Source organism: Rhipicephalus microplus, chromosome 7 (assembly GCF_043290135.1).
Source record: "Rhipicephalus microplus isolate Deutch F79 chromosome 7, USDA_Rmic, whole genome shotgun sequence".
Lineage (NCBI taxonomy): Eukaryota > Metazoa > Arthropoda > Arachnida > Ixodida > Ixodidae > Rhipicephalus > Rhipicephalus microplus.
Window position 1 is genome coordinate 155,880,233 of NC_134706.1, and position 18,243 is coordinate 155,898,475.

Below are 18,243 nucleotides of genomic sequence, written 5' to 3' on the forward strand. Positions count from 1 at the left end.
CTAGCCGTGCTTTAAACGCGGAAAGAGATATGATAATATTGATCTCTAAATAGAACAACCGTCGATGAAAACATTTGTCTTCTCGATTCAGCTAGGCATGGCATCAGGTAAGCTCAGGATCAGTCGTTTTATTTTTCTAAAAACATCCTCATTTTCACAAGCCTAAATATTTATCTGCCCTTATCTGAGATTTCTGTAAAAGGAAACAAAGATGACAAGGTGTTGGGAAGGTGGCAATGAAAATTTTAAGAAACCTGTGAAGTCGGTATCAGCTGTTGGGCTACTCGCTACTAATAAGAATGCTTTTCCTAAATACAAGAACTCGAATTGAATTAAGAGCCAAGTATAGGTATCGAAAATGGCTCTCCCGCAGTGACAAATTTTCATATTTAGTGAAGAGACTTATCAGAGCACTTTATTAAATATAAAATTTAAGTGGTGGTATTTTGCTTTATTACCTCGCAGTTTAGAGGCTGTCACAATGAAATTCCTCACCGCATTGCTTGTGGCAACTCTTACCGGGCTGTTGACGCGCGGGAGCCGCAATCCATATTTTATTGGGAAAATGGTGATTGTGAACGGTAAGTATATCTGTGCTGACAGTTTGAAAATATTGATGAGTGAACCTATATATTGCACACTTTGTTACTCGCTCATTAAGCACAGCTGAGTATTCGGTGTACTCTCACAGCCTGAGAGCCCTAGCACAATTAATGAGGGGGTCTTACAAGGCAGAGGCTTTGATTGATTGATATGGGGGGATTAACTTCCCAAAACCACCATATGATTATGAGAGATGCCGTAGTGAAGGGCTCCGGAAATTTCGACCACCTGGAGTTCTTTAACCTGCACCCAAATCTGAGCCCACGGGCCTACGACATTTCCGCCTCCATCAGAAATGCAGCCGTCGCAGCCGGGATTCAATTACGTGACCTGCGGGTCAGCAGCCGAGCACCTCAGCAACTTGACCACTGCGGCGGGGCGGCAGAGGAATCGCGTCCCAGCAGCGTTCTGCAGAATAAAGAGTGAATGGGCATATCATAGTTCATCACCATCAAAAGCAAAATACAATCAGACGCTGCTCAAATAAAGTTCTAGTGAAATGGTCAAAGGTTTTCAAACAAACAACAGTCGGTGCTCGGGCGTGGCAGTAAAGACAGTAGCAGCAAAAGTTTCTGCTATATTGAAAGACATTTGCAGCTCATTGCTTTAGCTAACGCGGCCACTGCATCGAGCAAATTGGTCTTCGAGCTTTCTATAGCATTCACGCAAATTTAGTAACGTAAGCATACCACGTATGCTTATGTTTCTAAATTTTATGTTACTAAATATTATGTTAATTTACGCGCTATTGGAGTAAATTGAAACCCGAACAGCCACAAGAATTGACCGCCCGGTTACCACCTTGGGTGCACATATGCGGAGTTCTACCAAACCGAATGCGCGTGCGTGTACGTGGTGACAACACCTCCTTCAATTCTCTCATTGCCAGTTCCAACGCACGCTACTCCATGAGAACCATTGGTCAACCTTAGCTCACAAAATCATTGTGATGTGACACCCGGTAAAGGATAAGGCTAGTTGCGTCACACGTGCGTTTGAGCGCTTTTCACGGAGATGCAACAGACGCCCTGGCCCTGTCCGAAATCATGTAACTTTTTTTAATTTTGTGTGTCTTCATTGTGGCTCAAAGCAATGTCACCGTGACCTCCGAGCGGGACGCCTTAATGCAGTAAATGCAACCTTCCTGCTGCCGAAAGTTCGTCTAATCCGATAAGGTGGCGGCCAGATCCATCGAAAGGGCCCTCTCCATGCCAGTCGCTCTCGGAGTGATTTTTGTGGCGTCTGCCAGCGAATCGGTCACCGTGGACTAATAACAGGGCTAGTCAAGGAATTCTGAAAAATGGCGGCCATGCCCCGCTCACTTGTCATCTCGCAGTGCACGTAGCTGAATGCTGTAACCAACGGTACCCTAACCCACTCTGTGCCTACTTCACGTCGTCATTTCGTAAAAGAGGTGACCGAGCTTGTCGTTAGCGTGACCGTGCTTGTCGCGGTCTCAGAAAGCAAGACGAACCCATCAACACCGCTGGTGCCAGTGGTTTTTTCTGCTTTTAATTCATCACAAGAGAGCAACTTGCCAGCAAAATAAGCAGTACTGCTTCTTGCTTTACGCCTACGAAAATCATTAAAGACTAGGCCACCAGATAGCCTAGTGCCGTTTGCGAACCGCGATAACAACCGGGTGACAGCGCAGCCATTACGCGTTCCCCTCGTGGTAGATATCATATTTGGCGGTGTGAGGCGCGTTCAGGGCGAAAGACGCTGCGTTTCTGTGGCAGGAGAATTTCAGTCGCTGTAGACAGCGGGTGCTTCAGTGTGAACTAGAGCTTACAGAGTTAGCATGACCACCAACATAGTCAACTCGAGGGATTCAAAACGCCACCTCTCAATTTCGTACGCAAGAGCAAAACATTACTTTGAGATAATCGTCGTAAGGCTCCCCGAACAAGTATTTTCTCCCTCAAATGTAGAGCAAACGTCAAGGCTAGGCAATCGAAGTGAGTAGGAAAGGGCTGGATGAGAGTGTGGTGAACCGCTGCATTGGGCGCATTTGTCTGGCACTGGAAGAATACAAGAGGCACTGGTGGGGACGACAGGAGTGCACGCACAATACTATTGAAAATACTTGCCGCTCTTATGGCTTCGATTTGATGTCGATCGTACAAAAGTGTAAGACATTTGTTGAAAACTTCCCCTACCCTTCAAAAGATAAGAGCACGAGGAAAGGGATTTCAGTGACCCAAAATACACAGCTGGTGGCGCACAGCCCGACTGTGGAAAAAGGAATCGGGATTTTTGCTACATTTTGTAGACCTGCTGCTTGGAATGGAAGTTGAGATTTGCGTCATCTTCGGTGAGTTCTGTCTAGTTATTTACCCCATCAAATCTAGCAGGAACGCCACGCCGACGAAGCATGAGGGGATGGGAACTCGCTGGTTCGAAGAGGCGGTGGTGTCTCCTCTCGCCAGCCCAGGATTCCGCCGTAGTTTTATGAGACTTTTTTGGCAATACTAGCTAGTGATTTTATTACTTTTGGCATAAGGTATCTTTGACCCCGTTCCATAATTTTACCAGTTTGTGGAATATTGCTAACTTTGTGAAAGCCTGTATTGAGTGCTTTGCTGCTAGCGTGATCACGCCTTAAGACAGGTATACGGAGGGTTGACGAGCCTACCGCCACTTGAAGTGCTGCACACAATCAAGCTTCAAGTATATTCATTAATTTTATGGCGCATGTTTTTTGCATGCCCCGCCGCGGTGGTCTAGTGACTAAGGTACTCGGCTGCAAACCCGCAGGTCGCGGGATCGAATCCCGGCTGCGGCGGCTGCAGTTCCGATGGAAGCGGAAGTGATGTAGGCCCGTGTGCTCAGATTTTGGTGCACGTTAAGGAACCACTGGTGGTCAAAATTTTCGGAGCCCTCCACTACGGCGTCTCTCATAATCATATGGTAGTTTTGAGACGTTAAATTCCACATATGAATCAATCAATCATGTTTTTGCGCTTTTAGGGACCCAAATATGTTCTAAGAGATACTTAAAGGCAATAAAACATCAAAAAATATTTAAAACACGGTAAAAAAGAAATATCTATTTTTCAAAGACACATGAAAACACAGACCAAGTCGTACCTGAACGCTTAGCCACCAAAACATTCATCACTGAGAGAGCAACTATTATTGGTAAGGGCCATTGCAAACACAAATGTGGCTAGAAAGGTTTCTAGGGCCGCGTTTCTGTACGTTCCCTGGCACCGAAATCTCTCAGTTGTGATATCATCGTTTGAAATCTTATTTTTTGTTTCACAGGAACATGTCGATACCGTGGATATGGCATACCTGAGGCTGTTTGCTTGGACTTATCAATACCCTGTATTAGCGTGTGTTGCAAGGCAAAAAAGTCGCAGCTTGTACTGACAGGGTAAGTATCAAAGAAATAAAACTTCTAGGGGTTCTAAATATAAATAAATACACTTCAAGCTGACTCCAATGAACAGGCCAAAAATAAGATATGAGGCAAGGTGGTCTGGTAAGCTAAATAAGTTAAAGTGCCACTCCTGTCTAATTACTCAACGCTGCACAGTAGTGCTAAGTACCGCAACTTCAAAACTGTGCACTGCTAGTTATTTTTATGCTCAGCCAAATGATAATATCAAGATGGAGTTCTCCTTATAGCAGAATCCTTCGTAGCATGTTAGCTGTAAGTTGAATGTCTATGAGACACTCCAATACCCGTCTCGTTTTTTGTGATGTTTCAATTATACGTCACTACAAGCTTGCAAGTGTGATGAAGAAATTCAGCCGATAAAATTTTCAAAATATATCGGAATCTACATGCAAAAGAAAATCTTGTATTGCCGCGTTTGCTTTGTACATGTTTCACACAACAGCTTTCTATGGAGACACTGTGTAGAAACAACAACACAAAAACCATCTTTTCATTCAGCAGCAATCTAACTTGTATGAGAAGAACAAGAAAGCCGCAAGCTCGCGGAACAACAAGTATTAATGGAGCAACGAAACATAGAGCGAATCCTATGAATCCCCGTTAGAGAAATAAAACTGGCTCTCTGATAACGGGGACATTGTGAGCGCGCCTGATTATGATGACACCTCCGAAAAAAAATCACAGCATATCCACCGAGTGAATTATGATAAGTACGGCGAATCGTCCGTTTGTTCATGCGTCCGCGCTTTTGTCCGTCCTTCCACGTGTCCGTCCATACGTTGGCCTATCTGTCCGTGTGTCTGTCTTTCTCACCGTCTTTTTGTCTGTCGGCACGTCCGTCCGTGCCTGCGTACATCAGTCCGTCCATCCGTCTGTGCATTCGTTCATGCGTCCATCCAAGTGTCCATCCGTCTGTCTGTCTGACTGCGTGTCTGTCATTTTGTCTGTCTGGCGACGAGCACGAGCCAGCCACCGAGGCCCTCCACTCCGCTTCGTCTATGCCCCACAAATGAGGCGACGACCACAAGCCGCCGTCGCGCTCCGCGCCTGCCCCTGTGCTTCGTCCATGCCCTACCAACGACCCGCCACGTAGGGCGATGATCCAGGAGACTAAGAGAGGCACTCCTTCCTCGCGCACCTAGGCACCACCAGCGCAGCAGCCAATCGGAGAGTAGCGGTACAGCGCCAGCTGGAGTTGTCCTCACTCAACTGCAGTTTGTAATCAGGTGAGTGATGACACTCTATGAGCCAGCACCGTGTATTAAACTGTTCAGCAGATGCTTCCTTCGTTTTATAAATGCGAAGCATTTCTTAGCGAACTTCGGCGCCATTGAGCGTATCTATCTATCTATCTATCTATCTATCTATCTATCTATCTATCTATCTATCTATCTATCTATCTATCTATCTATCTATCTATCTATCTATCTATCGATCTATCTATCTATCTATCTATCTATCTATCTATCCATCCATCTATCTATCTATCTATCTATCTATCTATCAAATCGGTCTATCTATCAAGCCAACTACAACTTTTAGCTCTCCTGGCCGTTTCGATAATGGTATCGATACCAAACGAATATCGCATAACATGACTGTATGAAGAACATATCTGACTAGTCATAACATGAAAATCATGACATGTATTTCATGAATGTCATAATTTACATGTCATGTCCCGCAGCTCTTGTGGTGGTTTTGTTCGCGTGGCATGAGGCAAAACTGGTATGGCTTGGAATGATTGCATGGCGAACACAAGCAAGAGACCCTGACATGATAATCATGATATGCGTGTCATGTAACAACATCACTACACGTCACACTCATGATGCGCTCGCGCCTGTTTCGCTAGCTTCACATATGCCAAATTTGGCATTACGTAACGTCAATGGATGATTAAGGTATCTGACTGGTGCAAACTTGATAATCATGATATTGCAATGGGTATGAGCCGAGAGAGGAGAAGAAGAGGAAGGCATGAACTGGCGCAGAGACCGACGCCATTACTACCGAACCATCAACTCCACCCTGCTAATAAACACCCTTCGACTTTAACCGCAACAGTTTTGTGGTGGAGGTGCTGGGTACTCACCCAAGACGACGGAGTGACTGCCGCTAGGTCCTCGCCGAAGCCAACGCCTCGCGCGACTGCCTCCAACACTACCGGAACTCGCGATGTCAAACAACGGTGACCTACAGTCATCTTCAACTCCTTCGGCGCTGACACCCGGTGCCTGGATGCGTCAGTTGGAGCCACACCCTTTCTCAAGAAAACCCGGCGAGGACGTGGAAGAATGGCTGACACACTACAAACGCGTGAGCAAGTGCAACGGCTCAGTTAGAGTATGTTGCTCTCTTCCTGACAGACACTGCTCTTGTGTGGTTCGAGAACCACGAAGAAACGCTAACAACCTGAGATCACTTCGCTATCCAACTCACAGAGTGCTTCGGGGATTCCACTGCAAAATGTAAGCGAGCCGTGCAGACATTACTTCAGCGTGCTCAAGTGCCAGGTGAGACTTGTACCACGTAAATTAAGATGATCCTGAAGTTGTGTAAGACGCCAAATTCTTGTATGTCCAAAGAGGGCAAAGTCGGGCACCTTATTGAATGTATTGCCAAAGACGTGTATACCTACTTGATTGGTAAAGAGAGCCTCAATTCGGTAGCTGACGTGATTCGCCATTGCCGCACGTTTGAGATCTCGAAGCTACACCATATCACGACAAAGGTCGGCAGAATGGCGAATGTTGTGACTGTTGCAAGCATTGAGGACAGCTGCAGTATCCATTGGGACCTTGCTAACACTGTGAGGCAAATCGTCTGTGAGAAACTCGAGCGACACAGCAAATCAATGAATGCCGTGACGGCCGACCAGCTCGATTGCGTTTTTAATCAACCTTGCGAATCTGCACTAGTGGTTTCTTCGCTGTTAGCTACGTCAGGCGTTGCAGACAGTGGAATCGATCCCCTACAACAGCACCACCGTAGGTTTCCTGACGACATGACGCACGACCAACGCGCTTATCGGGGTACGACGAAGAATCGGCACTTGGAAGATCTACTACTATCATATCTACTACTCGCAGCGTCCGAAGGCGACTTATCCGAAAAATTCAACATCGATCGCCCTTCACCTGTTTGCTACAGCTGCGGTGCGACAAGACACATCTCTTGTTATTGTCGCCGTCGCCGCCAGACGAGGTATGGCCCACCACCGACTTAGCCTAACTTTGAAGGCGTCAACGATGATTATTGGCCGACAGAACATCAAGCAACAAACGCTAAAGGCTCGCCACCCAGGAATTCCTTCCGCCATTTTAACAGAACGAGTGACTCGCCAGCATCAGACCGCAGCCTGACACCACCAACCAGTCGCTCACGCCGTTCACCATCCCCGCAGCGACGTTCTACACCACCGCCTCCATCGGGAAACTAGCCGGTGCGGCCGATGGACGTAAGGTCGCCAGCCAGTCTCCGTCTCTGCAAACTGCTCCTCTTCCGACTATGATGTTCCAAAACAAAGTGTGTGTCTTAATTGATAGTGTGCCTGCAACTGCGTTAGTGGATACTGGTGCTATGGTTTCCGTCATGAGTGCCACATTCAAGTAAAGATTTGGTCGGAAGGTTATGTTCCCGTGGAATGGTGTTGTGACGTTTCGTGGTGTCAGAAGAGAGTGCCTCGTTCCTCTAGGTATTTGTGTTGCAAGTGTTTTGTTTGGTGCTGAATATCTTGTCACGGAATTTTCGGTATTACCACGATGCACTCATGATGTGATTCTTAGGATCGACTTTCTTCAGGATTGTGGTGCTTCCGTTAATTGTGGCACAGGCAAAATTACGGTGAATAACGTGCTTTTGTCTAGGCTTGCTGAGACATCTTTGCTTGGGAAAAACTGTTTCGTAGTCTCGAATGATTCTCTTTTAGCGCCGTGCTCGTTATCACGCGTTCCTGTTAATCTTGCTGTTGCCGACCTTTTAGCCTTTGACGCGCAAATTAAACCACTTACGACGGGTTGCGTGAAGAAAAATGTACTTGTGCCTCGTTCTCTCGTGACTGTTGTGAATGGCGCCTCAAGCTTACGGGCTTTCAATTGTTCTTCGGTGCCTGCTGTTCTTCCACTTGACATGAAGCTTGCCGAGTTCGACGAAATCACGTACGGTACTAACACCGATTTAAGCGAAGATCAGCAGTCTGAAACAAGTGAACCCCAGAGAAGCAGTTTGGAAAAAGAGATCTTAGGAATGAACAAGTCGCTACCCTCACATGAACGCCGCGCTCTTGCACGTGTCCTTAAGACACATCTTTCGGTGTTCGATTTCACAAAAGGTGTCACAGAGAATTCACTGCCGCGTTCTCGTGCTCATCACAGAATTGACACCGGATCTGCACACCCCATTCGTCAAAAACCTTACCGCGTTTCGTCGAGAGAGAGGGCAGTGATCACTGAACAGGTCACCAATATGTTGCGAAAGGTGTTGTCCAAGAGTCATCTAGTCCGTGGGCAGCGCCTGTGATCTTAGTAAGAAAAAGGGATGGATCATGGCACTTTTGCATTGATTATAGAAAATTAAATATGGTCACTAAAAATTTGTGTATCCGCTTCTTAGAACTGATGACTTCATTGAATGCCTGCATTCCGCCGCCCACTTTTCGTCGCTGGATTTGCGATCAGGGTATTGGCAAATACCCATGCACCCAAACAACGAAGAGAAAACGGCCTTTGTGACACCTGACGGCCTTTATGAATTTAATGTTATGCCATTCGGTCTTTGTAATGCACCGGCAACATACGAACGATTTATGGACACATTACTTCGAGGACTTAAATGGGAAATTTGTTTGTGCTACCTACATCATTTGGTGATTTCTGGCAGCACACTGAACGAGCATAACAGACGTCTCAGTCTTGTTTTAGATTGCATACAAAAGGCCAGCTTGATCCTAACTCTGAGAAATGTCGTTTTGGTGAAACGGAGACATTAGTACTTGGGCATCTCGTTAACCAAAATGGAGTAAGGCCAGACCCACGAAAAATTGAGGCTGTCAGCTCTTTTGGACGACCAAAATCAGTGCGGGAATTGAGGAGCTTCTTGGGCCTATGCTCATATTTTCGTCGCTTCATTCCGAGGTTCACTGACGTGGTGCATCCTATAACATGTCTGCTTCAAAAGAGGGTCCCTTTCAGCCGGACTTGAGCTTGCGACGATGCGTTCCGCCAGCTAAAGTTTCTGCTAACGTCGGGGCCCATACTGTGTCACTTCGATGTGTCCTTGCCTATGGAAGTGCATGCTGATGCTAGTGGCATCGGTATCGGTGCTGTACTTTTGCAGCGTCATCAAGGAGCTGAGCACGTGTTGGCTTATGCCAGTTGCTCTTTCAACAAAGCTGAACGCAACCATACCGTAACAGAACAAGAATGATTGGCAGCTGTTATTGCGGTACACAAATTTCGACCTTATATCTATGGAGGTCTGTTCACTATCGTTACCGACCATCATGCTTTATGCTGGCTGATGAATCTTCGTGACCCGAATGGTCGACTGGCACGTTGGGCTCTTCGACTTCAGGAGTACAACTTCGTCATTTCGTTTAAGTCTGGACGCCGCCACGCAGATGCCGACTGTCTCTCCCGCCTTCCCCTGAAGACGACTGAGTGTCAAAAAGAAAGTTTTGACGACTGTTTTGCCTTCATTTCTTCCACGTTCCCAGACTTGAGTACTTTAAAGAAAGAACAAGAGGCTGATATGAGCTTGGAGTCATTATTTGCCGCAGCATCACGTCCTCAAGTCAACGGCCGCTTTTGTGTCCGTGACGGCCTTCTATGCAAGACAAATTATTCTGCTAAAGGCGCACGCTTTCTTCTAGTCGTACCACAGAGCCTACAATTTGACATACTCAAGGCTATGCACGACGATGCGACAGCTGGTCATTTGGGATTCATCAGAACTTTGAATAGGACACAAGAGCGCTTTTACTGGCTCAGAATGCGGGACACAGTCAAGCACTATGTCGCAAGTTGCGAACAATGCAAACGCTACAAGTGGCCTACGACTCTCCTTCCAGGTCTTCTCCATCCGCTGCCACCTGCTAAACTACCATTTGATCAAGTTGGTATCAACCTTTTGGGCCCATTTCCACGCTCGTCTAACAACAATCGATGGGTGGTAGTGTGCGCCGACCATCTAACTCGTTACGCCGAAACTGGAGCGATACCATCCTCGGCAGCGGCACGCGTGGCAACGTTTTTGCATAGATTCATTATTTTTCGGCATAGTGCTCCTAGAGTGTTCATAAGTGATCGTGGTCGTCAGTTCATTGCGGACGCCGTTGAAGAACTTGTTCGTCTGTGCAATTCGCAGTTCCCCCATTCATCCCCGTATCACCCTCAGACGAATGGGCTCGTAGAACGTATGAACAGAACTTTGACTAACATGTTGGCTATGTACGTATTGTCTGACCACAAGGCCTGGGACGACGTTCTCCCCTTCATTACCTGTGCGTATAACACAGCCAAACATGAGACAACCAATTAAAGCCTTTTTTACCTCCTTTACGCACGTTCACTGTTAAGCTTCATTGACACTATTCTACCATTTGACTTCTATAGCAACTACTCTGTCTCCAGGACACTCTGCCTAGCCGAAGAAGCCCGGCGTATTGCTCGTCTTTGTACTGTGGCTTCGAAACACCGATCAAAGAAAATCTATGACAGCCGCAATCAGTCTGTATCATACTGCAAAGGAGGCTTTGTGTTGTGGATGCCACAACGTAAACGGGGCCAATGCGAAAAGTTTTTACCTCAGTACAGTGGCCCATTCATCATTGTTGATCGCTTGAGCGATTTGACATACGTGGTAGCACGGTTGATATCAGCTGGCCGTCGGTCAAACCAGACCCAGCTGGTACATGTCGCTCGCCTTAAACGGTTTCACCCTCAACATTCAGAATGATTCATACTCGCCCGGCGGGCTTCGTCTGGGAGCTGGGAAATGCAACGGGTATGGGCCGAGAGAGGATAACAGGAGGAAGACGTGAACTGGCGCAGAGACCGACGCCATTACTACCGAACCATCAACTTCGCCCCGCTAATAAACACCCTTCAACTTTAACCGCAACAATATGCATGTCGTGTGAGAACATGGCTACATGACACAGTCAAAGGGCCAATACATTTCGACGTGACGCGGTGCTCGTGCTCGCCGGCGTTCATTTAGTTGCGTCCCACCGGCGTTGCCACGCCAGGCGTCGGTGCTGCCATATAATCGCAGGCGCACGCCGCACTGAGTTGGTTTGACGCATGCGCGTTTCAAATCATCCGGCGTCTCTCCATCACGAAAAGAGGGAGACGCAGTGTTTTCTGGGTAACGCATTGCCACGAAATACAGCATATCGCTTTTCGAACCTGTGGCCGTCGGGCCGCGATGAAGGACAGTGGTCGCGCTTCGCGTCAAACTATAGAATGCTCGCGTTTTGCTAGCGTAGCGTCGTTGTGCCCAGCGTGCGCGTTCGTCAAGGCTACCTTGGATTATCAGTCAAGGCTACCTTGGATGGTCAAGGCTACCTTGGCTACCTTGGTAACACCAAACTCCAAGGCTACCTTGGAGTTTGGTGTTACGTAATGTCAATGGATGACGAAATATATGACTGGTACAAACATAATAATCCCAACACGCATGTTATGTATGAACATGACAACATACCACGCTCATAGCGTGCTCGCGGCCGTTCCGCTAGCTTCACATATAATAAATTTGGTATCACGTGACGTAATCGACGACGCAGCTAAACGACACATCAAAACATGATAATCATGACACGGAAGTCATGTACGGCACTTACTTTCGCCTCGTAACGTTGTGCTGATTTTAAATTGACATATTATCATTTCTCATTCGTGCTTCGCATATCATCGAGTTCCACTGTACGTGGGATCTGCCAATTTTTTTTCTCTTCTCTTCTCTCGGTTATGCCTGACGCAGGGCAAGGTTGGATTAGGATGACCTTTGCCCTATAAAACAATGATGTATGCTGGAGCTTGCTGGCTAGAACTTATTGTTTTATGCGTGGTTAAAGTCAATGTTGTGTATGGAGGTCCGCCCCATTAAAAAATTGGCCTCTTATCTGCATGTTAATCTGCAAATGTTGTCGAAAGACGATAGTGTTGCGTGTGGATAGAGTGGACAAAACATTGATGTTCTGCGCAAAAAAATTGGTGAATGGTATTCTGAAAGCGCTGCGTTAGAGTGCTTCGAGCGTGCAGCAGAGGCGAACAAGTGCATCAAGTCACGTCACACGCGAGACATGAGTGCCATCTGGCAGTTGTATTGGAGAACGAAGCACGCGGCCCTGAGACAGGCGTGTGCGCCCGTCTCAGAGGTGATAAAATGTAGAACACAAGGCGACAGGTAGGTGCCACCACCATGTCATCTTAGGAAAGCGTTGAAAACAATCGCCTTTTCGTGCAAGCGTTCCATGGTCAGCGCAGCGTGATAAACGCTACGATCTTTAAATTACTTATGTATGCATTTTCTCATAAAAGATGCACATGCACAATGTATACGTATTGGTACGGTGCCTCAGATATGCTCAATAATTGCTTTTTAATGGAGAATCACACAAGTACGAATGCTGAAATTTGAGCAAGATTGGAGGGCGCTGTGGATGGGGTCGGCCGTTTGGGGTATTTGCTGGTGCTGTTTGAAGTACCCGGTACCGTTAAGAGTAGACAGACAAATGTACATACAGGAAGACAGACAGACAGACAGACAGACAGACATACACATAGACAGCATAGAGAAACATAATATATATAGAGTGGCCACTCGAGCCTATCACGACCCCGCCGCGGTGGTCTAATCGCTTAGGTTTTCGGCTGCTGACCCGCAGGTCGTGGATCGAATCTCGGATGCGGCGGCAGCTTTTCTTATGAAGATGGAAAGGTTGTAGGCGCGTTTTCTCAGATTTGGGTGTTCGTCAAAGAACCTCAGGTGGTCGAAATTTCTGGAGACCTCCACTACGGCATCTTTCATAATCATATCGGGGTTTTGAGACGTTAAACCACACAAATCAATCAATCATCAAATAAACCTTTCACGGCCCAGCAAGATAGGCTCTGACCAACCGCTAGATGGCGTGCCCATGCTCGCTTCTTTAGAGTACGGTTCGGACTGTCACGGTAGATGTACGTGTTTATTGAGCACTCCCGATCGACTGCGGAGATAAGTGCTTTTGCACGTTTTGAGCTTGTCTTTATATTTCTAAGGCAGCAGTTGAAATGTTTGTAGCACTTATTTTATTGTACTGCTTTTTTCGGCGGTCAGTCACGAGGTATTTATTAGTGCGTGTGTATGTGTGCTTGAATTAGGTTTTTGTTTTTTTTCTTTTGCCACCTCGTGGAGGAGGTGCACGTACATTGAACACGCAAATTTTTGTAGTAGAGTTTACACTTTCTCTTTCTCGTAGGGCAGGGCTCGAGGTTTGTAATTATCGAGTGATACAAGTCATAGCGATAATCGGTGTCAGAAAGACATGGTTAAAAAGACTGTAAAGTGTTCAGAATGTGCGGTAGGTTTGAAACTGGACCCAAGTGTAGAAACGGATGGAGAAGTGCCTGACGCGAAGTGTAGGCATTGTGAGGTCGAGGAAAAAATAGAGAAAATGATGGTTGCACTAGGTGAATTACTGATGAGAATTACTGAGCTCGAGACTGCGTTGGCGACAGAGCAAGAGAAAACGAGGGCAATGGGAGAAAGGCTGAAGTCTGCCGAGGAATCACTAGCAAAGGTGAACACAGGAGCGGCCTACGGAGAGAACAGTAGGGAACCAGCAACCAGAACGGCGAAGAAAGAGCAAGCAAGTTTGGAAAAAACAGGTTCAGCCGGTTCAATTGTCGCAAGGTCCTGCTTCAGTGAAGTAGTGGTGGGGCTCGGAGGATAAAGCAGCTGGCGTCACAGGTGCAAGCAACCCTAGGTGCAGGACGCTCCAACTGAAAAGTCACAGCATGTGATAATCGCCGGGGACTCGAATTTAAATTGGTGCACAGAAGCTATCAAAGAGAGGGTAAGAAGTGACAAGAGGGTTGCAGTAGGGGCCTTCCCACGACGCAAGCTGAAAGCATTCATGAGGCAAGCGAGCGCGAAACTCAAAACTAGAGCTGATAGACGAAACCTCGTGATAATTTCAGGTGGTTTAAACGATGTCTTGAATGAAGATACAGCAGGACTAGCAAACACACTGGCGAAAGGCGTCGATGACATGCGCACCCTTTCTCCTAAGGTAGAGGTAGTGATACACACGATACCGGAGGTACCGGTGCGTGATATCAACCTGCAAAGAGCGGTTGCCAACGCAAACCAAGAGATATGGTGGATGAGTCGAGAAAAAGGCTTTGAGGTGGTGGAAATCAACAGAGAGGTGCATAGGTGGGGTGGTTTTCAACGAGACAGAATTCTTTTCAATGGGCGGCCAGGTCATGATGTGAGTTGGCGACTTGCAGGGCGCGCAGTAGCTTTTCGGAGGCAAGTGGGCCCTTCGGGGTGCAGGATAGCTAGTAACAAGGAAAACAATCAGGGAGATGTTTTGACAGGTGGTATGGACAGGTACGACTCCAAAGTGGCACCAGTATCTAAGATAGGTAGAGTCCGGGGCAGAAATAGACGTAGCCACGAGCGCCGAGCCAATTCAGATATAGGGAATATTAACATGCATGGTGGTAGGAACAGGCTTAAGTGAAAAGGGATAGGAGAACAGCTAAGAGAGGAGAGGCCGATGGTATACGGTTTTGTATAAACACATCTAAGGGACATGGAACAACCTCCGAAAAATCCGGACTACGCGTGGTATTATTGTAATAGAACAGAAGGGAGCATTAAGGGGGGGGGGTGATATTTGGGCATTCATTGATAAAAGTACAGACTGGCAAAAGGTGAAGCAGGAATGCAAGGAACATTTATGGCTAAAAGGGAAAGTCGGAGGGCAAATTAGATTCCTTGGTTTCGTGTACTTGTGGACGGGAGCAAAGGCCAGAGAGGAAAACCAGGCAATGGTAGAGTGTATATCAAAGGACGATCCGGAGTTAGGAGGAGAGTGCGAGGTAGCTGTACTAGGAGATATGAATGCGCACATAGAAGATATCGATGGGTGTACAGGCCCAACGGGCAAAATGATCATGGATATGTGTGAAAGGCTTGATTTGATCATTTGCAACAGTACCGAGATGTGTGAAGGGCAAATAACATGGAACGTGAAGGCTGCAGTCGACGATACATTATGCACTGATGTCATATAGGATATATGATAAGCTAAGAGGAATGCACATAGATGAAGGTGGCTACAGAAGTCCGGGTAGTGATCACAAACATATCAAATTTTGGAAGAGCAGTGAAAGTAAGAAGGAGACAAGATGAGCAACTACAGGAAAATTTTTATTCAGCAAGGCAAATGAAAATAGCCACTAAATAAATTGAGAAAATAATCACTGAGGATAATAAAACAGTGTGAACATACACGAATCTAATTAGACTGTTTGAGCTAGAGCTTGCTAGGACACGGGACAAGCGACCCCAGAAAAAATGCCACAAACCCAAACGTTGGTGGGATGAGCAAGTTAAGAGAGCCATAGCAAAACGACAGGAAGCCTCTAGGGAACACAGACATGCTAAGCAGCGGAGTGAACCGACAGATGATGTTGAAAGAAAATGGAAAATCTTTCTAAGCTGTAGAAGGGATGCATCCCTTCTAATCAATGAAAAGATTAGAAGAAAGTGAGCTCAGTGGCTGGCAGAATTACATAAAAAAGATAGGCAGCTGCGAAGTTTTGGAACCATCTAAACTCCCTAAGAAATGCGACGAGTCTAGAGCAGAGGTTTATAACTGCAGCTCAAGGTGCTAGGCTAGAAGGAGACGAAGCTATTTAATCTATAGAAAACAAGGGTGACGGACAAATTTCAATCAAGTGATTTTGCAACACAATATACAAGGATGAATAAGTGGCGCAATGGCTCCATTTTCACAACGAGAGTGGGAAAGGGCTGCGAAAATGGTTCCTAGTAGTACATCAACAGGCCCAGAAGACATGTCAATTATGCTGATAAAGACATTAGGTCCGAAGTCTAAGCAGGCTTTGAGAGAGGCAGTGAGCAAAATTACAATCGGTGAAGTTCCCGATGGGTGGAAACTTAGCAGGATGAGCATGATCTAGAAAGGAAAGGGTACAAAGCTGCAGTGAGCAAAATAATAATTGGTGAAGTTCCCGATGGATGGAAACTTAGCAGGATGAACATGATCTATAAAGGAAAGGGGGACAAAGCTGACATGAACAACTACCGTCCTATAACAGTGACATCATTGCTCTACAGGCTGGTGTTGCAGATTATAAAGGAAAGACTGCAGTCATGGATAGAGGATGAGAAGGTGCTGGGGGAACTGCAAAATAGGTTTAGGAAACACAGGAAGTTGGAAGACAATCTGTCCTCTCACGCAGTGCATCGAAATAGCAGAAAAGGAGCACAGGCCTCTGTGGCTAGAATTTTTGAATATCAAGGAAACGTACGATAGCGTGGTTCAAGAGGAATTGTGAGGAATATTGGACACACTAGGCGTGCAAGATGTAGTCACTAATCTTTTAAACGATATCTATAAAGGTAACAAGGTAGTTATCAGGTGGGAAAAACAGGTATCCAAGCCTGCAGAGGTAAAACGGGAGTTTAGGCAGGGGTGTCTCCTGTCACCCTTATTATTCATTTTGCACCTACAAGGATTAGAGGCCATATTAGAGGGAAATGGACTGGGTTTTAACCTTTCTTTCATCAAACAAGAAAAACTCATTGAACAGGCACTACCAGCATTGATGTACGCAGATGATATAGTGCTAATGGCCGACAACAAGGAAGATTTGTAGACATTGGTGGACCTCTGTGGTAATGAGGGAGATATAGATTTCAGATTCAGTAAGGAAAAATCAGTAGGCATGATTTTTAATGACAATGAAGGTAGTGAGCCTTTATTACAGGAGTTCACGCTAGAGATAACAGATAAATACAAATATCTGGGCGTATGGATAAGAAATGGGGCCGAGCACCTAAGGGAACACGAAAGACACGTGACGACTAAAGGTAACAGGAATGCAGCGGTAATGAGCAACAGGGCACTGTGGAATTACAACAGGTATGATGTTGTGATAGGAATATGGAAAGGGGTCGTGGTTCCTGGTGTGACGTTCGGCAATGCGGTCTTGTGCATGAGATCAGAAGTTCAAGCAAGATTAGAAATTAAGCAACGTGGTCCAGGTAGGCTTTTCTTAGGAGCTCACGGGAATACACCAAATCAGGGAGTACAAGGTGATAAGGGATGGACATCATTTGAGGGCAGGGAACCTAGCAGCAAGATAAAATTTGAGAAGCGATTGAGAGAAATTTGGGAGAAGCGTTGGGCAAGGAAGGTATTCAGCTACTTGTACATGAAGAATGTCGATTCGAAATGGAGGAAGTGAAGCAAAACATTGACTGGTAAATACTTAGAAAACAGCAGGGGGCCAAACGAAAAAGAATTATTGGTTAAGAAGAAGGTGAAGAAAGCTGAGACCAACATGTGGAGGATTGGCATACTTAGGAAGTTCGCACTAGAGATCTATCGAACTTTTAATCAGTAAATTTACAAGAAAAGGATCTATGATAATACTCGGGGTAGTTCTTTTCTGTTGAGGCCAGGACGGCAGTATTGCGAACCAAGACATATCGGGAAAAATACGAAGGTGTAGACACGGTATGCAGTGCGTGTGGAGAGGAAGAAGAAACTGCCGAACACTTGATAATGTTCTGTAAAGGGTTTCACTATTTAGTTCAGGATGATGGCGCATAGTTTTTCAAAGCACTAGGGTTTAGGAACAGAGAGGGCAAAATAGACTTTAAGCGGGTAGAATTAACCAGAAGGAGGTTATCTGATTGGTGACTAAAGTCAAGGCACGAGTGAAAATTAAACCCTTCTCTGCATAGTACGAATCCTCAGCCTCATTTTTTAAAGGAAAAAAATAATTGTAGTTTTTGGTTCAATAAATACTACGGCTTGGTGGTGCCAGCCACCGCCCAATCTAAATGGTACAGCTGTGTCCATCCATCCATCCATCCTACTTTTGTGTCGCGGCATATGTTAGCCGCCTCAGGAGGTCAACAAAAACATAAGTTTGGCATCAAATTTTTGCAAAGAAGAAACTTTATTGATTTCGGCAATT

General features: G+C 46.1%; 1 protein-coding gene across 4 annotated transcripts in view; it reads left to right on the forward strand.

The window, feature by feature from the left end:
- Window positions 1-18,243, forward strand: part of LOC119179718 (uncharacterized) — a 55,501-nt gene that overhangs the window by 15,066 nt on the left and 22,192 nt on the right. For all 4 annotated transcript variants that reach the window (XM_037430836.2, XM_075869858.1, XM_075869859.1 and 1 more), the window contains 2 exons: window positions 466-581; window positions 3,871-3,982. In XM_037430836.2, coding sequence (XP_037286733.2) covers window positions 482-581; window positions 3,871-3,982 — 212 coding nt within the window. In that variant the 5' untranslated portion in view covers window positions 466-481. The remainder of the gene's footprint in view (window positions 1-465; window positions 582-3,870; window positions 3,983-18,243) is intronic.